This window comes from Cololabis saira, chromosome 2, assembly GCF_033807715.1.
Source record: "Cololabis saira isolate AMF1-May2022 chromosome 2, fColSai1.1, whole genome shotgun sequence".
Lineage (NCBI taxonomy): Eukaryota > Metazoa > Chordata > Actinopteri > Beloniformes > Belonidae > Cololabis > Cololabis saira.
The window spans coordinates 22,504,493-22,527,776 of record NC_084588.1 but is presented as its reverse complement, the minus strand read 5'-3'; the positions used below and the strand labels follow the sequence as shown (position 1 = coordinate 22,527,776).

At 41.5% G+C, this 23,284-nt stretch overlaps 1 protein-coding gene across 15 annotated transcripts in view; it reads right to left on the bottom strand.

Annotated features, from left to right (window-relative positions):
* The window catches only part of baz2ba (bromodomain adjacent to zinc finger domain, 2Ba), a 70,360-nt gene that overhangs the window by 4,699 nt on the left and 42,377 nt on the right, over positions 1 to 23,284 (bottom strand). Inside the window, exons 4-33 of one of the 15 annotated variants that reach the window (XM_061741018.1) lie at positions 21,484 to 21,675; positions 21,240 to 21,401; positions 20,620 to 20,819; positions 20,276 to 20,485; positions 19,413 to 20,039; positions 17,719 to 18,469; positions 17,096 to 17,365; positions 16,349 to 16,409; positions 16,085 to 16,193; positions 15,189 to 15,290; positions 14,379 to 14,601; positions 13,829 to 13,921; positions 12,117 to 12,178; positions 11,579 to 11,644; positions 10,847 to 10,912; positions 10,499 to 10,543; positions 10,165 to 10,197; positions 8,255 to 8,320; positions 7,815 to 7,955; positions 7,074 to 7,328; positions 6,545 to 6,768; positions 5,930 to 6,004; positions 5,618 to 5,849; positions 5,466 to 5,528; positions 4,053 to 4,197; positions 2,997 to 3,802; positions 2,641 to 2,893; positions 1,128 to 1,283; positions 744 to 904; positions 294 to 622 (exon numbers count right to left, since the gene is read on the bottom strand). In XM_061741018.1, the coding sequence (XP_061597002.1) occupies positions 294 to 622; positions 744 to 904; positions 1,128 to 1,283; positions 2,641 to 2,893; positions 2,997 to 3,802; positions 4,053 to 4,197; positions 5,466 to 5,528; positions 5,618 to 5,849; positions 5,930 to 6,004; positions 6,545 to 6,768; positions 7,074 to 7,328; positions 7,815 to 7,955; positions 8,255 to 8,320; positions 10,165 to 10,197; positions 10,499 to 10,543; positions 10,847 to 10,912; positions 11,579 to 11,644; positions 12,117 to 12,178; positions 13,829 to 13,921; positions 14,379 to 14,601; positions 15,189 to 15,290; positions 16,085 to 16,193; positions 16,349 to 16,409; positions 17,096 to 17,365; positions 17,719 to 18,469; positions 19,413 to 20,039; positions 20,276 to 20,485; positions 20,620 to 20,819; positions 21,240 to 21,401; positions 21,484 to 21,675 (6,178 nt within the window). The remainder of the gene's footprint in view (positions 1 to 293; positions 623 to 743; positions 905 to 1,127; positions 1,284 to 2,640; positions 2,894 to 2,996; positions 3,803 to 4,052; positions 4,198 to 5,465; positions 5,529 to 5,617; positions 5,850 to 5,929; positions 6,005 to 6,544; positions 6,769 to 7,073; positions 7,329 to 7,814; positions 7,956 to 8,254; positions 8,321 to 10,164; positions 10,198 to 10,498; positions 10,544 to 10,846; positions 10,913 to 11,578; positions 11,645 to 12,116; positions 12,179 to 13,828; positions 13,922 to 14,378; positions 14,602 to 15,188; positions 15,291 to 16,084; positions 16,194 to 16,348; positions 16,410 to 17,095; positions 17,366 to 17,718; positions 18,470 to 19,412; positions 20,040 to 20,275; positions 20,486 to 20,619; positions 20,820 to 21,239; positions 21,402 to 21,483; positions 21,676 to 23,284) is intronic. The other 14 variants (XM_061741062.1, XM_061741029.1, XM_061741140.1 and 11 more) reach the window with 14 other exon arrangements.

Sequence of the window (23,284 nt, the reverse complement as noted above, 5' to 3'; positions counted from 1 at the left end):
CTATATGTGCCCACTAACGAGGTTACTGAGGCACAACACCATGCAGATGACTGTAAGAAAAAAAAAAGCCAGAGAATGGTGACCGTGTAGAAAGTAACAGAGTTGAGCCCCCACCATCCCCAAAAAAAGACCAAAAAACACAAACACAAATGCAACAAGCCACCACAAAAATCTGCTTTGAAAGCAGCAAAGACCCTTGTTTTTAGAGTAATATGGGAAACATAAAGCACACAGAGAGAAAGGAGAGGGTCTAAGTGGCAGAGTGGGGAGCTTTGGTTGGAGAAATGACCTACCCTTCCCTGTCAGCACTAGTGGATGGGGCGGGGGCAGGGACAGTGACCGTACCCACATTATCCAGCCTGATCTGAATGGTGGTACCTAAGGGGCTCCTCAGGTACCTTCTCTCGATGTTGCGCTCCAGATCAGCCAGACGTGTCACTGCTATGTCCAGAGGGTTGTCTGGGTGACGCGTCACCCCGCCCTTCTCCCCACGATCCTCTGGATGCTCCTTGGAGTCCTTGTCCCCAGTGCTTGTTGATGCTGGTAGAGATTTGCTGAGGGGCTTGTGCTCGTAGTACACCAGATCCTCCCTCTCAGATTGAGGATCCGGAAACGTCCAGCCCTGGTAAGGAAATCAGGGGTTCAGTCTTTTGAATTCAGGTTTTGTTAACATAATCAAACATTTTCTTCCTTCTACCAAATATATAGAATATCTTATGAGTCTTCATGTGTTGTTAATTCACCTTGACCTGCAGGCTGGCTGCGGTAACTTTCCTTTCCAGTTCCTCAACCTGCTGCAGCACAGCAATGTCCATTTCCATTGCCTGCTCCTCCACACACCAACCACGCACCGACTCCACACTGACCTGGCTCTCCTCCAGCTCACGGAGCTCGATCATGGCCACTTGAATAAATGCCATGACAAATATCAGTCAGCATTGGACAAACTCAATGATGCAGGTAAACAAAGAGGCGTGACACCAAACATGCACAGACAATTAAACAATCAGTGTATAAATTATACAGTGCTTGCATTCTTTTGAGTTCCTATTCGCATGAAAGCACAGAAACTTGAAGTATTATATAACCAGTGAATGTTTGATAAGAACATCAGCTCCAAGACTTACCATCTCTGTGTTTGGTGCAGACCTGGGGGATGATCTCCAAATATTTCTGCATTTGCCTCTGGAGGCACTTCTCTCTGATTCCTCGACTATGGAGGGCACTGACGAGAGCCCTCAGCTCTTCAATGTCAGACACACGCCACCAACCTGTCAGCAACTCTGAAACAAGGACAATAAACAGACATGTACGCTTGAAGACGGAGTTAATCCATGTTTAAAGGTGTTTGAATCAGGTAATCTTAGGCTAAATGCTTTGAGGCAGTGGCATACTTTAAAAACAAACCATTTCGGGCCAATCCCAATGTTCACCCTAGTCACTACCACTAGCCCTCACTCACTACCACTAGCCCTCAAAATGAAGCCACAGGCGTAGGGCCCTTGTAATCTTCCCTAGGGATTGGGGCACCACTTGTTACGTCACTGCGTGGTTTACGTTCGGGTACGTAAGCGACTGCGTAGTTACGTTTGCACATACGTCATACCATATCAGGAAGCCGAGAGCTAAAAGCTGTTTTAATTTCAGCTGTAGCGCTGTTAATATGCCACTTTATTAAGTTTTCATATTTTTTCAAGCATAAAAGTAACCGTTAAGATCCCCAACCTGGGCTCAGTTTATCCAAATAACGCCTGTTAAGAAATTTGACCCGATGTTTTCGGAGATGATAAGAGCCGCCGGCCCGGGAGCAGCAGCAGCTCACGGCCGGAGTACAGACGTGATCGCCGGGTCAAACTACGCCGTCGTCCCGGGGAGAAAGAGATCCAATGAACTGACCTGCAGATCTGTGGCTGAAATAAATCATTTAGGAAGATAAATGTTGGTTTAATAGATGAAATCAACAGTTGTAGCTGCCACATTAGTTTGTCTGAATATAAAGTGAAGTAATAAAAAATATAATATAATATATTATAAAGTGATAATAATATAAAGTGAATATAAAGTGAAATTTTCTCTGGCCCTCCAGAAGTTGCAAAGTTTTTTCAGATCTCGCCAGAATAAAGGCTGATTTATGGTTCCGCGTTAATCGTTGGTGTAACGCGTAACCATAAATCAGCCTTTATTCTGGCGAGGTTGCAACAACGAGCAAGCGAGTGATTATGTACATTCACTGAGTGAATATTATGAAAGTAAAATATTTATTTCTTGCTAGAAATGTAATCAAAACGCATTTTTATGCAGAAACTAACTCAAAATATTGATTTTATTCACTAAAAATGAGAAATGTCCGCCATGTTTTTTTGTTTGATTCAGTCTGCAAATGATGACGTAAAGCATTCTGAGAAATTTTCTCTAGCCCTCGGTCGGCGAGTCAGCATCTGAAATCCCTCGCTCTGAAGGGATAGATTCATACACACTACCCCTCGATATGTCCACTACCCCTACATGCAAAGAGGAATTGGGACACCACTACCCTCACGGGAACGCGCAAAATCTAGGGGTAGGGCTGAAAAGTAGGGGTAGGGGGAGTATTGGGACTGGCCCTTCCTCTGCTTTACTTCTAAGGTTTTGGTCACTTACCCTCAGGGATGGGCCGAGGTGTGGGATGGTCCAGAGACTTTGGCATCTCCAGAGCAGGAGAGAGCACAGAGGAGCTCTTCTCAATGCGAGGTAAAGGAGATTCACTCTTACTGGAGACACTTGCTGCCGTGTTGCCCTCCAGGGAGTGACCCGGCATGGGGCTGGGGCTGCTACACATAGGCAGGCTGGGACTTATCATACCACTGGTCCAGCTTCCAAAAGAAACCCCTAATAAAGAGCCACCCGATTTTGCCTGGGAAATCAAAAGGTATAGACAGATTTATAATTGAAGGTGTGGATAGAGAAAAACATAAAACGACTACTCTACGTCTATTCCAGCTCCTGTGACAGCTCACCTGCAGGGCAGATAGTGGGTAGTTGAGGAGGCCAGGTGGGTGGTGTGGACTGGCAGAAGCTGAAGCAGCAGAAGGGGTGAGAGGGAGGGCAGGGGAGGGAGGTGGTGATCTGGGTCTGCCTGGAGTTGAGGAAGCCTGAGGAGACCCACGAAGCACTCCTGGCGGAGTGGTGGTGACAGAAGCCAGGTCACACGGGTTACGAGGGAGTAGACTGAACCAGTGTCCACTTCTTTCTGTCAGGACTCTGAGCAGCTGGTCGTTGGCTTGGAATGAGAGGTGAGGAGATGGGGCGGGGGAGGGAGGAGTGGTCCCTGGGCTTTCACGTGGCGCTGGCAGGCAGGGGAAAGATAAAGAGGTTGACGCTAGGGGAGGGATGTTTGTAGTGTCATTAGTGGTCACTATGGAGGGAGTTGTTGCTGCTGCTGGCTCCAGAGTATTGTGACTGGGGGAGGATGATGTTCCTGTGTTTGAGGAGATAAGAGCCCCCATGGGACTGCCATTTTGTCTCACATGGGGACTCTCCTTATCCTCTGCCTTCACAGAGTCTTTGCAAATGTTCTTCCCCACATCTCGAAGCGTACACAGTTTTGACATACAGCCTGGCTGCTGGTAGAGGAGAGTTGGGGAACTTTTCCTTCCTTCGTGCCTTTTTTCCTCATCTTTATGTTGGTCCAAATTTCTAATGTTCTGCCCATCGTGGCTTGCAGATTTCTCCCTCTGCATGTCAATCTCCTGGGGTTCCTCTTTCACCTTGACCTCCTCTGCTGCTCTTCTCCTCTGTCGCTCCTCCTCCAGTTCCTCTGGAGCTGTGGGAAAATGAGAAAGAACACGGTTGATGTATTTTGAAATGCAACTGCTGGGACATTAAAACGGAGCGGCGACAACAATAATCTTCTAGGCTGGCTTCTGTAAGCAGAGTCTTGTTTATATTAGAGTGAGCAGATGTAATCTCAAACTAGTCTGACAATTATGAAGTAAAATACCTTATTTTTTTTGTTGTTTTTTTTAAAACTTTTATCCAGTTTTTAAAAATGTTTTTATCCTAGGTAAAACTACCTTCTCCGCTCTCCATGGCTTCAATGAAGACACCTCCACAGTGGGGAAGTACCCAGTACCGGCGGCGGTACCGGTCCTGTCCGTACATCATGGAACGGAGAGAATGAGATATTTCAAAGAGCTTTTTTCTGGTCTGATGATGTTGCTGCAGGGATACAAAAAAACACTGTATGATTACAGCAGAATTCACAAAACAAAATGTATTAATGCCACCTAATGTCCAATAGCTATTGCTGTGATGTATTAAACTTTAAATGCTATGTTAATGATGTCATTTAGTTGATTAATATCTTCACAAGCAAATTACTCTTATGTCTGCACATGTTTATACAAAGTATGAAAGGCACCTCTGTTTTTAACACAGGCTATCTTAAGCCTTTTGAGGCAGGTTCACACTACCAGATTTTGTGGCTAATTTCAACCCAGTCTCACATAAAAACGTACCCTGCCTACGTTGGTCCAATGTGCAAAAACGTAGAGGGGTTACAATATTAGCCCTTGAAATGTATAACTGTTAAATTTTTCTGCCTCTACGTTTTTGCACTTTGGACCAACGTAGGCAGGGTACGTTTTTATGTGAGACTGAGTTGCTAATTTTCACCCTGCAGAGAACTTTTTGGAGGTCGTCAACAAAAGGCCCAAGATTAACCTTTATTTATTTGGCAGTTAGCAACTGCTTTGTGTGAATGAAAAGGTTTGAGATTCAGACAGCTCCTGGACACCGAGTTTGATCACGGGGAAGTAAAAAGGGGAATTCAGAAAGAGGAACGTACAACAAAAACTGTAAAGTATGGTGAAGAAATGATGAACTGCTTGGAACTGCTGAGAAAAACCCAGATGCTTCCAGAGTGCAATACCATAAAAGACTTGAAACAGAGCAGGGTTCCAGAGAAACTCCCAGTTCTCTTCAACAGCTAGGTGAGTAAAACACCAGCAGTATAATTTTGTGACATTAAACACAAGTACTTAATGCTTACATGTCAGAAGTAACTGCTTAATTAAGATCACACAGACGAGTCAAGGGTTGACACTAGTGGAAAACCATGTATCTTGTGATCAGTCATGTTGCGTGAACCTAAAACGACCTCTTAACTTCTGACTACATGTGCAGTATTAGTGGTACAATGATCCAAAATTCTGCTTTGAAAGATGTTTCTGGTGTAGGTTGTGTTTGATCATATTTAAACAATAAATGTGATGTTCAATATATCATACAATGAAGCCTTGCTAAAAATGTATATTAATATCTTTATAATCACTCCCCCAAGAGGCTTATTCAATCTTGCTGTGTGTTCTACATGCAATCACACATAATCCGCTGAGCATGCTCAATTTTACTGATGACTTAAACATCTATGTTACTGGTAATAATTTTTTCCACAGCACATGCATATTCAAAAGAAAAGAGCATACCTTTGCTAATTTCTCTATTTGCTTCTCCAGCTCCTCAATACTGGTGGCCTGGTCAACTTCATCCTGGTAGGACACAACAAACATCTGTGAGCGCTTATAGATCCTCATTATTATTAGCATTTGGTAGCATAGGCCTTTATTTTTATTTTTACCTCGTCATAGGTCTCTACTTTTTTGACCTTTTTTATTTCTTCCTCCTCTTCATCCTCTTCCTCCTCTGCTTGGTCGTCACTGTCGTCATCGTCGTCTTCATCGTCTTCACTGTCTCCGCCCAGCTTCCTCTTGCGTTTAGCAGCAGAGGATGGAGTGCCGACTGACTGGTTCTCTTCCACATTCATGCTGGTCTCCCTCTTCCCAGTTCGTTTGGCATAAATGGTCCTCATCCTGCGTAGATACAAAAGTTAAACCTGACAGTCCAGAGACTAAAGACTGAAACCTTGTTTTGGGGGTTAAAGAAAACTTACTTCTTCAGTTTACCCTCCATAATGATCTTGTCCTTCCTAAGGTTTGCCATTTGATCCAGGTTCTTGTCAATCTCACTGTAAGAAGAAAAGCAATCATGCTAATTAGAGTTGTGCTCATATTCATCCGTGCTTTTGGTGAACTCATAAACATTACCAATATGCTGAATATAAATTAACAGTAGCTGCCAGCTATTTAGAGCTGAAGGAAAAACTTAATATGATCGCTGGCATCCCACAGCACAAATTAATACTTGTTTAATTTCCTTACAATCAAAAGCACTGCAAATTACTGCTCCCTGCTGCAACTTTATTAATCGTTTCCCACTGCGTTACTGCAACATACAATATTGGCTAATGAGTAACTTCAGTGCTAAGCCATATAAAAGAACATTTGCTATGTTAATATACTTTTCATGCCGTGGTTAGAGTATATATATATTGTTGGATTGTTGGATTTTTAATTTTAGATCTTACTTATGTTTCTGCAAAGAAGGATACAAGGCACTGTAAGGCACGTTATCATCCAGCCATATGTCACTAAAGCAGAGGACTTTAAGAAAAGTCAACTGTCATGAAATGGACTGGCAACCATTCAGGTTGTGCTGCTTCTCCTACCTGATAACAGCTTTGCTGCAGGCCAGCTCGTTGGCTAAGAAGCCCAGAATTGAAGCCTTCTGGGCAGGCGTGTGAGCCTGGAAGGCTTTGGTCTTCAGACTGAGGCCCAAAGGAGCCAGCTCTGTGTTGGCACAGTGGGCTCCCATGTACATCTGCAGCACTTCAGAGACGTTGTCCCTGTTGATGCCAACGTTGGTTAGGTGGTCCCCCAGCATGGTTTTTGTCTGATCGAGAAAGAGATGATGTCAAACACATAATGTTGATATCTTCAAACACTTTGTGTACAAATGACTTTACATCTAAGTTTTTTATAGATGTTTTCTTTTTTCCTTTTTGTCTCTTCATTGAATTATATGTATGTCTTGTACCTATATAGTATTCAAAATAATTCTAAAGTTCTTGAATGCCTCAAAGTCACCCGTAATTGAGCTCCCTCTCAGGTGCAATTTTCAAATTGACACTGCTGGTTCAAAACAAAATGTTTTGATCAAGGCCACCGCCTGTCTCAGTGCCTTGTGGAGTAGCTCACCTTTTGTCCAGGTGGCAAACCGGGATCACAGACTGCCAGAGAAAGCAGTTTGACCAGAAGGTCTTGAACTTGGCCCATGCTGTCCCCCACATTGAGCAAGCCTTCCTGTAGCATTCCCAGGGTGGGAACGTCCATGTTCAAATCCAGTCCCAAAACTTTCCCAAAGCTTCTCAAGAAGTGCATGAGCATCAGGCAGTCAGCCACAGCGCGTCCTGGAAGGATGAGGCCAGGAATGCGGGAGAACTCTGGGAGAGCCTGGACACAGGAAAATGGGCAAAGCTCAGACTGTTTCTTCTGTTGTTGCTTGTGTTGCTATGAGACCAACAGATAAAATGCAACTGGGACAAAGAAAATTATTATTTAAACAAGTGAGAGAAAGAGCAGACAGACCGTTATGTCATACGGCTGTTAACTGTTATTTGGATGGTGTTTTCCAATTTACTGTAATAACAGCTCTTTCTTTTCCTTTTTATTTTTTTAAATATTTAGCATTGCTTCTGTCTAACCACTTGGGGGCGCACATTTCCAGAAATAGAAATAGAAAGGTTCACATGTGATGTTCTTGGACCAACTCTCAAGACAACAAGAACATAATAATAATAATAATAATAATAATAATAATAATAATAATAATAATAATAATAATAATAATAATAATAATAATAATAATAATAATAATAATAATAATAATAATAATAATAATAATAATAATAATAATAATAATAATAATAATAATGACACCTTATGGTCAGACAGACACATGTCTTCATTTGGCTTCTTCAGTTCCCTGGCTATCTCTAACTCCATCCTTCGCTGCTCCAGCTTGCGCTCTTTGTTCAAGCGCTTCTCATCCCTTTTCTCCTGTCGCAGGCGTTCACGCTCCTGGAGAGTCCAAAATTAAAGAGAGCATTAGGGCAGCAAAGCAAGGGTGTCCATTAGTGCGTGAGTGAGAAAACTGACAAGAGGGTTTACTTGACTTTGCTGAGCCGTGTTAGAATTCAGCCTAATAGTGCTGTGCAATCAAAGGAAATGATCTTAAGAGGCAGAATTGCATCTTTTCACACGGTAAAAGTGTTAAAAAAAATTGAAGGGAAAGAGTGCACAAAAAGAAAGCAGGAGGGAATAATGACTCTAGCCCATTTATGTGTGTTTCTGCACTTATTTGTGTGCATATAAACTACCTCTGCTTTCTTGCGAGCCTCAACAGCCTTCATCAGCATTACATGTTGCCTCCTCCTTTCCCTTTCCTAAAGTGGCAAAAAGCAGACGCACATTTAAAAAAAGTACACACTGTACACACACAGCACTCAAGGTCGACTAAGTTGATTATGCATTAATGCAAATCTCTGATGCACTAAATTCAATAGAGGCACCGTACTCAACCATACAAACACAAAACAATGCTTCACATGTGTACACCTTCACATGTATGGTGGAAGCATAAGTGAAGAGTACAGTAGTACAATGACAACCAAAAAGCAACACATAGATGCGATACAAAGTAGATGTGATGACAGGCTCAAAAAAGAGAAGCAGCTGAAATTGGTGACGGCGCCTCTAAACTAAAGCTGACACAACAAAAGCAACAAAATGCTTGTTCCCACGAGTTGTCATAGAAATAAAATAAAATAAAAAAATCTATTATGACAACCAATATTAATATTTGTTTGACATATTGTTCCAATAATATTTGAAGGTATGACAAAGGGGAATGGATAATAAAGAGTAGCTACAAACGGAGTAGTTCCAGCTCATTGGTTAAAGGTAACTTAAGTATCAGCCCCGTATGAGACTTCTAGGGACGAGACATACTGTATATGTAGTTCTCTGGTGCATGATACACCATCTATTGGAAAGGGCACAGGAATCACTGGTGAGTGACTGTCATTTTATTTGATCTCTTCAGGTTTCCACCACCGTATCAGGCTGTCATTCCCTCTCTGATCCACCAGGAAGACACAACTGCCACTATTAGGGATTGCCGATGGCATTTCCATGCTGGAAATGCCATTAGCTGGTTTGTGATGATTTTTCTTTGTCATTGTGATAAACAATACAGGCCAGATGCCAGGCAGCCTGTTATAATACTCCTTTGTCCTATTTGTTTAATTTTTCTACAAATGAACAACTTAAAAAAAGGGGAAACCTTAAAAAGCATGGACCCTGAGGCATTGTCTTTTTTCCATATCATCCCAAACAATAAATGATAAAGGTTTTTACAATGAAAAAAAAAAAAAATCTGACCCTTACTACTAGTTTTATTCATGTGTCTCACTTTTGATCTTTTTTTTACTCTAAGTGTAAATATGAATGGGGTTGATGGCCAGTGAGAAACAGGAAGGCAGACTTTTAGATTCAGCTGCGTCTGTGTATGAGTGAAAAGGGGCTACAAGCAGGAGAGCCAGGCTAAAATAAAATGCTACACAGAACCATATTTGTCCCCATGGTGGAATCAAACGTCTTGTTCTTGTTCATTGTAACAGATCTATTTTAAAAGAAAGACGGTACTCAAGCTGGGGGTAAATCTGCCTGCAAGTGTCTCCACCATAAAGACAAAATGACTCTTAGTAGCTGCTTTCATTCTTTGTGCAGAGTACATGAACAGTGAATGACAGAGAGGCTGGAACGGGGCAGGTTAAAACCCAGCACTCTGCGGACTGCAGAACAGATGCACGGACGAAAAGACACAAGCTCGATGTCTGGGCTGAAACTGTCAAGCACTCATGGGTAACACAGGCTACTCGAATACAACAGTTAGACAATGTATGTGATGGATGAAAACTCCTCGAGCGCTTTCTCAGACAGTGAGTGTGGATTGGCCAGCAGTCTTTGCAATGCATTCTGAGTAGAAGGAGGGGATGGGGGAGGGGGACAGAAGCTGCCTGACCACCGTGGCAGGGTCAGTTGTCCCTCAGGACGAGCAGATGGAGGCAGCACACTGACTCTTTTTGTCTTTTGTTGGTTTTGCTGGAAAGCCATGCAGAAGAATGTAGTATGACAGCAGCCAGTGATACACTTAATGCATTGCTATGACAACCATAACACAACCAGTTACACGATGCAGGTGTTAGATGTACAAAAATAAACATACCCATACCATATCTAGTCTATGCCTCTCCAACTCCTGGCAGAGAGAGTTGGCAAAATATTATGGAACAGAAGTAATATTCAATACCAATAAACATGGGCTTTAATAAAAAAGAAATACTCAGGTATATAATTAAACAGGATGTTTGCTAATTCATCTCATACATACTGTATAGACTGATACATGCCTGCATTTATATTCACATCGATGCACATTTATACTCTTTCACATACATACGCAACTTTAAATTCTTGGACAAGGGATGTACAAAGTAAATGTTTTATTCAGTATCAACTATTGTGTTGAAAAGTCTTAGCATGTTGCGCTGAGTACCTACCTGGTGTTTAAGAATCTCTGCTTGTTGTCTTCTCAACTCTTTCTCCTTGAAAGCATAAATGAGATGATGGTGAAGAGAGAAAAAAAAGAAAAAAGGAAAAAAAAAATCAATATGCCTCCACAGCGCGAATATTGCAAAAATCACTACTGACTGATGGACAATCAAGCTTTGTCAAAGGCTGGATCTAATTTTTCTTGTGAGCCACTGTATTGAGTAGAAAAAGTCTCTGAACATATGTGAGTTATACAATTGAATGAAAATGAATTTTCATACAAAGAAATTATGTAATGTTACATGTATGAATATCACACAGTTGTTTCAAGGTGTTTTATTTAAATACAAACGTACCTTTAAGCGTTTTTCAGCCTCCAGTATTTTGGCATTTGCAGCTTCTTCCTTCTTTTTTCGTTTGGCCTGTGAATAAAGATCACGGTCAAGAATCACAGAGACAGACATATATCAATCAGTATTGGATGAGGGCTTAAAAGTGATTGTTTGCAGTTTTCTGGTTTGAGCATAGATGTTATGCTCCTGAAAGCCAGTCAATTTGTAAAACACAGAGAATGAATAATATATCTCTTTAACACATAATTGTGAAATTGTCAAAGCCTCCTGTTAAGAGTGGCTTACCAACCGTGTCAACTCAAAATTGATTTAGTCCTGTTAAAACACTTTGAAGCTCCTGCAGTATAATTGTGTGCGTCTGCAAATTTGTGCATGTGTGGGTATGTAGACATCTTAGGATGTGTGTTTGTGTGCAGAAAACAGCATTTTTTTTCCCTCGACCCACTTATGCTAAACTGTTACTGTTGTCTGAAGAAAAAAAAAAGTCTTTTCTGTCCAATTTAAATATGGTCTGGAGAAGCAGCAACAGCCATTTTAATATTCAACAGCCGTCAACCAAGACCAATTTAGCATTAGTTCCATGTGGAATTATGCCTAAGAAGACGCAACTCCTTCCAATGCATGCTGCTGTTCAGTAATGAGCTTTAGGAAGATTAAAACACTATAGACTGAGGGGCTGTAGCTATCCAGGAATGTTCTGCTTAATCAGAGGTGCTGTTGGATCAGATTCTCTACCTCCAAAATTTGCTGCGCTCTCAGTTCCTTCTCCATTCGAATCTGCTGAATACGCTTGATCTTTTCCTGTTGGAAAAAAAAAAACAAAAACACACAAAAACACAACATAATCTCTTAAAAACAACACTGGAAAAAACATTCACAGGTGAAAATCACTTCTCAATAACACTGTTTCAATAAAGGGAGGTAAAAAGATGTAGAAAAGTTTAGAAGATGTAATGGTAATGTCAAAAAATGGAGAGTAAGCTTTAAAGTGTCACAAAATAAAATTCAGCATTTCATGTGACGGTGAGAGTTTGTGGGCAAGGATGCTTCAGGTGCTTTCACATCCACTGGCTTTACAGGCATAGTTAGTTTAATACAAATTTAGGTTTGTTTTCCTGCTTGTTCCATCCGGTGTGAACACAGGAATATCACTTGAAGTGTGAACCAAATAAACTGAACCAAAACCCTTAAAAACTAAATAAGGTGTGAAAGCACCCCCACATAGGAAAACAAAGCAGGGGTAGAGGGGGTATTGTTGACAAAGAAGACCCACCTGCTGCTTGAGGATCTTGATCTGCTCCTTCTGCTTCCTCCTCTCCTCCGCTGCCATGATAGCTGCAGAGGTCAGGTCACAAAGAAAGTGACCTAAAGAGTCAAACAACCTACTACTTTCACATTTTGGAAACTTGCAGTTTCTAACCTTTACTTATTTATGGTGTCTTGTTGAGATCAGTAAGCATTTTATATGAGAAACTGTGTCAGGGGAACCTCTACCAACAACTCAAACATGTCAATCACATGACACAAACAATCACAGGCGTGCACATATGAATGAATGTGGACATCGTGCCTCAGTGAAAAGTGACAGATACTGTTTAAAATATTTGTTTTCTTGGACTCCTCTCTCAATTTTGACAGTCGTCAGTGATGAAGATCAGCTTTCACCAGCTCAGAACTCAGTGCTCACTATGTACGTCACGAGTAACTTTGAACAGTTACTCGCAACTCCATTGCCTCTCAGCTGGACCTCTGTAACAGTACAGGCCTGAGATAGTCTAACATCACCCATTTCATTCCAAATGCAGCTTCCAGGTCTTTAACAGATTCTGGATCACTGAGATTAGGATTCATTTAAAGCTTTTATTATGTTCTGCAGTACGTTACTGATATTTTAACTAATCATTCTTCCACTGCCAACTCACTCGTCTTCATCATGACATCTCCTCTTAATCTACCCCGTATGCCTCAAAACCATGAACTCTTGTTAATGGTTTTTTAATTGTGTAAAAGACATTTTGTCTTTCTAGAATTTAGGTTTGAAATTAAGCACTGAAGGGCTTTGAAATGATGTGAGACTGATGACGTCCATCATGGTGTGTATAAAACCTGGCAGCACAAAGCCAGACAATAAATGTGGTTTATTTAATGTTTTTAAGGAACAGATTCATCAATTGTTGGGGACTTGATTTGAAATCATCATCAACAACATGTTGAACTATCAGAGAGACATAATTTGAACCCTTTGCAGGCAGAAACATCAAAGCACACCAACAGCAAAATGCTGTGATGATCACGGTGCTGATTTTTATCATACGAGTTCACAATGCCATTCACAACAATGGTCACAGTCACACCACTTATTGTGCTATGACCTGCTCTAAATGGAGGCTGCTTCAGCTGAAGGACATTATCATCCTCCAGGAAGCTACACAGCAGCGAGATGGCTGGTGATTATAGGATTTTGGACAGATAGGATATGGGCTATGTCAATAGCTGTGTGGCTCAGGAGTTTTATCCAAAAAAGGACAGTTGGTATAAAGACACATGTTACCACCACTGTTAACAAATCTGAGATAATTTCCATCATTGGATTATTTTTCATTCAAAAAAAAATTAAAAGTGATTCAGAATGGAGGAAAATTGTTTGAATGTCTTGGTGCACTACCTCCAAATGTAAGTCTTTAGATTTTGACGTGGTAGTTTAATTGTTATGTACATGAATATAAAAATATATTAGTATAATATTTTAAACCAGTAGCATGATCGCAAAAAGATTAGAGCAGAAAGAAGATTAAAGCTTGCACTTTAAAGTGATGAAATCAACTATGAACCGAGACACAACAAAAGCTATGAGAGCAGTGTGTATTGCTGTAAAGGTCCTGCCGGTCTTCTTACTATGATCATGTAGATCAAAGTAGTTGGAAGTGACAGGCTGACCAACTGAATAACCTGTACCAGCGTGTTTACAGTCCTCCACTTTCTTACCTTGCTGTTTGCGAGCTTCTTTGGCTGCACGTGCAAGCGCCTGCTTTTCCAATTTTCTCATCAGTTTCATCTGGGCAGCCTGTCGGGCAATTTCTGTACAGAGCGGGAACAAAAGCCCGGTCAGTCAGATGCTTCATCGGAATATTGAAACCGTGCCAACGTCTGTTCTAGAATGTTTGATTATTCTTTATTCTTTTTATTCTAAATGTTCATGAACTGTTTAAGTTAACAAAAGTTTGATTTTCCAGAACTAATTTACATATTTAAAATATTTTTACGCAACACCTTTTTTATTGTATAGTATGTATTAATAGAAAGATTCAAGTTTTTATAATAGCCTATTCAAATCCAACATCTGCACACATGTAGTGGACTTAACAAATACGAATAATTTGGAAAAAAGAAAAAACTGTTCCATCCAGCAGATCAAATTCTTAAATACAATTTGCTGCTTGAGTACAATGATTGGTTGATTGATGGTGCACAAACATATTTCAGAGTTTGTTTGTTTATTTATTTGCTTATTTATTTTTTATTTTTTTATGCCAACCTTGAGCCTCTATTTTGCGCAGAAGTTTGATTTCACTGGGACTGGGGCCCTCAGGTGCAAGTGGATCGCCCACATTCGGGGGTCGCCCCTTCCTCCGTCTGTTACCTTTGGTAACATCGCCTGCTAGCTGCCGCTCTGAATTTGGGGGACGGCCCCTACGCCCCTCCATCGCCAAAATACGAGGAATGACCTCTTCTTCCTTCAGCAAGCTCCACTGTAAACCCTGAGGATAGAAAAAAGCAGAGATGGAGAGACCAGGAGGAGGGAAAAGAGGTGTAATGACAAATTGCTTGCAGGCAAATATAATTTCATTTAACTAGGGAACATTTTAATCATTAGCTGGCTACAGTCTGATCTGGATATATGTGACATAGACTGAATGTTTTTTTTTTATTTTAAATTAAACATATGTTCTGTAATACAAAGTACACTGCTGGCTAAATTTAAAAATGTATCATCTATATTAGATTTTATGCATTGTTTATATTCCCTTCACCCCTCTACTGGATACATCTGGGTTTAAATGCTCTCTGTTCTGCTGCAAATAATACAAACATGTCAATTTTCTGGTTTATCTCTTTGTATCACACACATAGGGCACAAATCACTGGTCACCTGTGGAAGTAATGTCAGCTGATTATTACATTTCTACATGCACAGTGAGAGGTCTATGAACTAGGACTACTGAGGGTTTAGGCTGATTCCTATCCATGCCTTGACAGTGACCGCTGCATGAAGCTTTGCCTGCCGCTAGATGAAAAGATGAACAGGGATCAGGGACAAAGAGAGAGAGAGATGAAAGGCAGTCACCTGGGGTCCTTCTCTGGCTTCATAGAAGTCACCAACCCTTATCTTTGCACTGAAGCTAAAATTATCACGCGTGATGCCACTTATTCCATTTCTGGATAGATACTACAGAAGAGAAAATAATAATGGCGTTGGTTTAGGCAAGAAAAAAAAAAGCGAAATTAGCGACATTGATAAGCAACTGGGAGGCACTACACTTAAGGGAGTCTAGAGTTACAGTGCATCTGTGCAGAGCTACGAGTTATTATAACGCAAAGGGACAAAAAAAAAGAAAATGAAGAGAACAAAAGCTCTCAGGAGAGAAAAAAACGACCTTAGGATGCACAATTCAGGTCTCCTCTTATTTGTCTGTGGCATTGCTAATCTTTTAATGCCTGCTGATTGTCTAGCAGTGAACTTGAGTTAATGAACAGATATTTTTTTCTGTGTGTACTGCTTCACTTAAGTATAAGCAGTTTGGACAATTGATATAACAGAGACTTTGGTCCAGTACACTTAGAAGATTATACAGAATACTACACTGTTAAAGCGGAGCCAAATTGTGCATCCCAAAAGTAACCATTAGTCATTTTGGGGGTGGGGAGGGGTGAAAAAGTGGCACAAGAACTGACTCTAAGAATATCATCTTTCACTATGGAGGTCATAGAAAGCGGGATGAGTTGGAGTGCAGCCGAAGCAGTAGCATAGACAATACATAAAAAATGCGAATAGACAAGCACTTCTGTGAGCAACATGGATGAGCAACTCATAAAGAAAAATCCATAAATTCCAAAACATGCTGTCCACAACAATTCTCTTTGTAATTCTTGTTACAAATTAAACCACTCATCTGTTTGCTCACAAACATTTGCTTATGTATCCTTAATGAGACTAGACTGCAGAGCTGTGGGACGAGGTACCTTCATGACATCTGGGTACTGCCTCAGTTTCTTGCCACAGGGGGCATAGTAGGCCACCTCGCCCTGCGGGCGCCCGGCCAACGTCTTAATTCTTGTTTCTCTTCGCCACCTAGGAAAGGAAAGGAAAAAAAAACAAACCCACAAATGTTCATGAATCCAGCACATACTGAACACCGCATTTTCATTAAAATAGCACAAATGCAATCCCAATATGAAGTTAACAGCTTTATATGTAAATTCCGTCTCTCAACTATAAGCACATACCCCAACTCCAAAGGTGCCATCAATTCCTTCTCATCTGTCACCCTCTTCCTCTTCCCTAAGCCTGTGGACAGAAAGTTCAATCATTATTTAGACAGCAGAAACTCACAAACAAGAGACAACTAACAACATGTGTGACTCTACCAGATATCGTACCGAGCAATAGGATACATGTAAACGAGTGCTGGCCTTCCAAAACTGCATATACCAGCACTATGTGAAGTTACTGGTTAAATATATACACAAGTTAAATACATAGAGTTAACTGGAGCGCAGCACTCCAAAACTAAACACAAAGAGGAAGTATGAATGCAGAGCAGAACAAGGAGTATGCAATAATAAAAAAATAAATAAATACAGCTGGGGAACAACTGCAAATGCCTTACTTCCTTTCAAGCTGAAGCTACACCTACATCCTATTGTTTCTTATCTTATATAAAGTGGCACACATTAACCTTGTCGCTGTGCCAAACAAGTTGTCAGGGCTTTGGGCATGTCCCTACAGGACCTCAAAGCTGCAGCTCAGCCATGACAACTGCCTTCTTGCCTTTCAAAAGGAACAAGCCCTCTTCACAATCTCTTGAAGATATTGGGAGTGTCTTTGCTCCAGGAAGCAGAGTTCAACTCTTAAAATATACAATAATAGTGCGTGTGATGGCGTATGTGAGTTCATCCAGTACACAGTCCTACAAACACATTCTTCACCTCCCAGTTTAATAAACGTTGCATACAGGACTTGAACCACATTACCTAATGGAGAGGCTAAGCTATAGGAGGAGGAGCCTGGAGAGCTGTGATAGGCCAAGGCACTGGAGCTGGTGGCGAGACCGGGACTCTTGATGACCTGTAGGTTGAGAGGGGAGCAGCTGCTGGTGGTGTGATTAGTTGAGGTGTTCAGTAGTTCTAGACCTTTGGTGAGCTTGCGTGGAGTCATCTCCTTCTTAGATGATCCAGATGGCAGCAGCTTTAACTCCTTCACTTTCTTCCCAGAGATGTCACTGTCTGAGTTGCTGTCAGACTCTGAAATGGGACACCAGGGAGCAAAGTGGGGCAAGAAGTTAAAAATTAAGAGGTTTCCGCTCACTGAGACAGATGGTAGTTAAATACGTTAATTTTTGTATGAATGTATTTTTTAAATTTCACACAAATGTATTAAATAACTGACACAAGTGGTAAATTTCAGTAAAAATGCATACAAAGGTGTAATTATGTTCCCTCAGCTGTGACAATTTTCTTTTCTTTTCAAAACTGTGATGGGATTTTTCAAAAAAAATGTTTTAACCAATATTGATAGCTGTTAGTTGCAGCTTTAATGTTAATGTTTTATAATCGGCTCATTTTCACACTTGCTCCCGTACATAGATGGTACCAACCTGACAGACTATCATCTGAGTCTTCTTCATCCTCCTCCTCCTCAAGGTCTTCCTCTTCATCATCATCGTCATCGTCATCATCGTCGCCTGAGTCGTCCGATTCCTTATTGGCTGGGAGACCAGCTGTGGGGTTACATGTCCCCGGGATTCCCATACCTGGAATTCCAACCCCAGGGATACTAACTCCAGGAATACCAATGCTGGCCTCTCTGCCTCGAAACAAATCGACTAAGGACTGTACCGGATGGTTTTGAGAGAGGCCCCTCCAGGCAGCTAAAAGGTCTGCTTGCCCAAGGCTTGGTGTCTGTCCCTTGCCTTTGGGTGTCTTGTTCTTTTTGGACCCATGGCCTGTGGCATGGGGTGAGGTAGTAGGGGGCTGTGACGGAGGCCCGGCCTGGGAGCTTGTTTGGGTCCTACTTGCCCCTGTGCTCAGGTTGACAGGCATCGACCCAGTGTCCAAGTCACGCTGGGGGGACTTGCCTTGAGAGGCAGAGTCTTTGCGAGGTTTGGTGATGAGGGCCAAAGGTGCGTCCTGAGTGGTGCTTTGGATGACTCCATTTGGGTGATGGGGTTCGGGGAGACCCAGCAGGGCACTCGAAAGGAAGAGGTTGGAGTGATTATTGTGGGGTGGAGGAGGAGGAACAGGTGGCAATGGCGGTGAAGACAGCAATGTCCTCTTGGGAGATTTGTTTGGCCCCTGCTGCTTCTTCTTTTGCTCAACTGGGAAAGTCTGCCCTTGGGACATGAGAGTCTGAAGGAAGAGAACAAGAAAAGGCAGAGGGCCAGGGGGGAGGGAAACACAGAAGGAGAGGAACAAAGAAAGGTTAGGGAAGTTTTTTTGAAAAGAAATGGGACAAAGTGGAGTTGCTCTAGCTGTCAGTTCACATCACTTTTGATTGTTTGAGCAGGTGACAAAACTACAATGCTGAACACTGTTACAGTTAACTGTGTCTAAGCCTCTTTTCAGGAAACAAAAAGCACATAAATGCAATAACCACAGGCATTGTTCTCAACCAAGTCCACAAAAAGAGACACAGCGTATCCTTCTAAAATAGTAATTACTTGTCTGCACATTTGAAAAGCCCCACCACCATTATAATCATTTGGCTGGACATGTTTGCCTTTTTTGTACCAGTGAAAAGTTTAGTTCAATCTGTGTTTAAGCAAAGGCAGGTTAGACTTTAATGCTGTACTTTCAACTGAATGTGATATGAAGTGAAACAAATCAATTTCACAGACCATGAAATACAGTAACAGTGCTGAAACCACAAGGGGAATTTAGCTTGTTGTAAACTTCTGTCTACTGATGAAACAAGAAAGGGGAAATGATTTGCACAGAATAAGCTGATATCAATGAGTTTATCGTATTGATCATTTTGCTTTGATCTGGAGAAATGGAATCCATGTGTGTAAAGGGAAGTAAAATACATTTAAAGAAAATTTCATTAGAATTGACCAAACACATAAATAATACAACAGAATGAGTACACTGCCTCGGAGTGGTAACGAAACTTAAAGCAATAAGCAATTTATCAACAGGCCACTCAGTCACATACTTTAATTCACTGAAGTGAGATGTAAGAGAAGGAAGAAAATAGATGAAACCGTACAGTGAGATATGGTTTCACCAACCTAACCTACTATTATCAAAACGTTATGCATCTGCTGTTATCAGGCTTTTAAGGCTGCCTTACCTGTTTGAGTCTAAACTCATTGATCTGCGCAAGCGAGTCTTCCAGCAGTTTCCTTTTGTTGGATTTGGTGGTGCCAGGAGCATCATGCTTTGGTGGCTTCAGTGAGGACTTCTGGGAGCTACTTATTGATGAGGTCAAACCAAAAGGCTTTGGGGAGGTAGATGCCAGGAGAGTTGATCGGGGCGGAGACGGAACGGAGAGAGGCTTTGGGGAGGAGCAAAGAGAGAGGGGCAGGTGCTGAGGGGATGAAGAGGGCAGTAGTTTAGGAGGTTTGGGAGAGGCAGTATTGGAGAGCGCCTTTGGAGATGTGGTCAAAGCTATGGGGGAGGAAGACGGTGAAGACTCCCTTCGGGGCTGAGTGAGGAGTGCCAAGGGTTTTGGGTTGGCAGCCAGGCCAGTAGACTGAATCACACTAAAGTGTTGCTGTGGCCCTTCTGTCCAGGACCTGGAGCTGTGCAGCCCCATTGGTGAGGTTTGGGACAAGGTGGGAGGGGAAACAGAGCAGGGGAACGGCACAAGGGTGGGGGGGTTTGAGGGCACCCTCTGAGCCTGGGTATCTCTCTTATCCTGCACATCTGCAGAGAGTTGCCTGTCATTGTTTTTAGTTCCAGTGCTGGGTACCAAAACCTGGGAAGGGAATTATTACATCAAGAAATTAAACCAAGAAAAACCTTGTGCCATAATAATTCATGTTAAGACATTCACATTGTGGGTACTGCTTTGGTGTACGACGGTAGTGGACATTAGGTGCAGTCAAGTGTACTGCCCTGATTGGCTTGAAGAATACTTAAATATTATTCCATTCTAACAAAAAAATAAAATAATAATAATCTGACCATTAATTGTGTGATTATGGTCTTTACCTTTGTTTTCTTCTTTGTCCGCTTCTCAGAGTCTGATAATTCACTCTGTTTGTCTTCTTCGTCATCATCATCGTCATCATCGTCATCTTCATCATCCTCTGCAAGGTCTTCCAGATCACTGCTGAGTGACCCATCGCTTGAGCTGTCTGAGGATGTGCCTGAGTCACTGTTGCTCGCCAAAGAAGTGTCTGCCGGCTTCTTTCGTGGTTTCTAAATTGAGGAATAAAAACAGTAAGAATTAAGTCTCACAAAGTAAGACTAATTTTAGAGTAAACATATGAATGCACATACATGTCACATGCTCAAGCTCCAAACTGAGAAGGAAACGTAATCTTTCCACTGACCTTCTCTTTAGGTTTCTGAATCGTCTTTTTCACCAACTCTGCTGGATTGTTCTGACGGCTGCTATGGAGGCTTTTAGCGGGGTTGGAATTTTTGGTTGGCTTTGACGATGCCTGAACCGGAGCTGCATTTGCAGAAAAGCTCCCTGATTGGGTGGTGGTGGGAGGACAGACCCCACTGCCATTCACTGCACCATTCAACCCTGCAAACACAAAATCTGCTGTATAACTCATCAGTGCAATTTTTTTCTGAGAACTTTACAAGGGATAATGGAATATCTGGAACTATGTGCAGAATTGAATACGGCTAATAAAAATATTGATTTATACATGTATCTCATTAAATTTGCCGACTGTGTCAGGCATAAGCTCAACATGAGTGGTTTACATAAAAAAAAGATAAATTAAAAGATACAGTGAAAGTAAAAGAGCAAAAGAAACGGCGATTATGAGAGGGAACATGTGGGAAAGAAAGGGAGAAAGAAGCGAATGCCTAAGTGAGTGCTGGAAGTCATTAAATCTGTCTCGAAACAGGGAAATCTCAGTTGATTTGGGTTGTGGAGGAAGAGGTTGTGAGAGAGATGAGACAGATAAATGAGTGGGTCTTTAGAACAGTGCTGTACCTTTAGGTGGGGCATGGCTATTCTTGCCGGGCATCCTGATTTGAACAGGACTAGCGTTGTGACTGGGCTGAATGTGAGGGGCAAAGAATGGGGGGAAGCCAATAAAAGAGGGGAGAAAGGCAGCAGCTCCCCGCCCATGGGCTTCAGCAGCTCGCCACCACTCTAAGAGGAGGAGAGGAGATAGAATAAAAGGCATATTCCCTTTCACCAACTGCTGCCCAAAATTCAAAAGTCATCATCTTACCAGACAGGGCTCCTAGCTGGGGGTGGGCAGCCAGAGCAGCTGACATCCCAAGGGAGCCCAGGCCTCCAAACTCAGGCCTGCCTGCTCCAGAAGTATACAGGGCTCCAAAGGCTGGGTGGTTGACCAGAGGGAAGGCACTTGGCAATGAGGAGCCAATGAAGGGCTGCTCTCCTGCTGCTCCAAACAGACGGCCTTATAGATACAAATGAAGGAGGACAAAATGTTTGGAAGTGCAGTCCAAACGTGAAATGTTCTTAACTTTAAGAACATTCCACCTTAACTAAGTCACAGTTAATATACATAGAAGTAATTAAGCTTTTAATTTAACATTTGGCTTTTTTTTTTAAGACATTTTCTTTTTATGGATTCTTTAAACACGCACACACACACAAATCACTACTTTTAAAAGGACACAGTACACAGATTCTGTTTTTGTTAAAAACCACACATTTTTATTGCTAATTACTTTTTTAATTTAACATGTTTATATTCCACAAAGTTCAACTTTCATATTGCTTTAAATCTGGTGATAAATGTGTAAATCTGACAGTTGTTTGTAGCTCCTAATCACAACTCATTACTAGTTTATTTGCACTGTGAACATTGTTCTCAAATTGTATCTCTGAGTTCTCTGCGTAAAACTTGACAGGCTGTAAGAACTAGATTAAATTACGTTTTCAAGTTGTCATTTTCCATCCTCATGACTACAGAAAAAATTTAAAAACAACTGTTTTCTGTTTGGATAAAAAAATAACTCAAGATTTAGCTTGTATTCAGAGCACAATGAACTGAATTTTAAACAGCAGTCATATAGAGTACTACTGTTTCTGAATACAACAGACTAATGTTTGAGATCGATGCTCATACATTTGTGGTAAAACATTCACATTTAAATTTCAATAGTTTATCATAATAACATTCCATAAACCTGTATTTATGTATTGATAAATAAGTGCCACAGTAACACTGTACACTCACAAAGACACAATATTCTTTGTGAGGAAAAGAACCATCTATATAAAGGTGTAAAAAGCTAACCTCCTTCCATCCTTTTGGCATTCAATTTTAGCACAGAAGAATACTTCATGAACATCATCATCATCTCGCGTTTTTCTGAGCACTATCATTTCTGGCAGGAGCGACTGCCACGTATTACTTCCTCCCAGAGTCAGATGCAATTTGGTGTGAGCATATTTCATGCAAATTCAATTTCTATTCCAGAAAAGGATTGCAAGTCTGCTTGATGCCGCCGCATAAGGCAGGTAATACACATGCAGGAAAAAAGTGATGACTGTAGAAAGGAGAAGTGTAGTGCACGGTGCAGATAAAAATGTCAAACTACTATACACATGCAAACACCATAAAAAAATATGAAGCAGACTGACACTGGAACATATTGTTTTCTAAGCTAATGCGGTCATGGATCTAATAGTAGGGCTAGTTACATATGTACTATCCCCAACTATGATGAAGACTAGAAAAGAACAGATGCACCTCAGACTATTTTTAAGAATCAAACTGTCTGGTTGTGGCCTTGCCAGCATGCTGGCAGTGTGACATATGAGAGTATAGCCCTTTGTGTTGGCTTCAAGGTCCCTCTCTGCCACAAGACAGCAAATTCTGCCTTTTGAATGTCATTAGAATATGCTGAATATGTAGAGCCTGCCTTGCCAGTGTCAGCTAGTGGATACGAAGATAAACGACTGCAATGCAACCCCCAGAAAGGCCAGCCACAGCTTTCACTTATGCCTAAGGTGCCCACCTCTCCCTCTCAAACCCCCTTCCATTCTAGGAAACACAA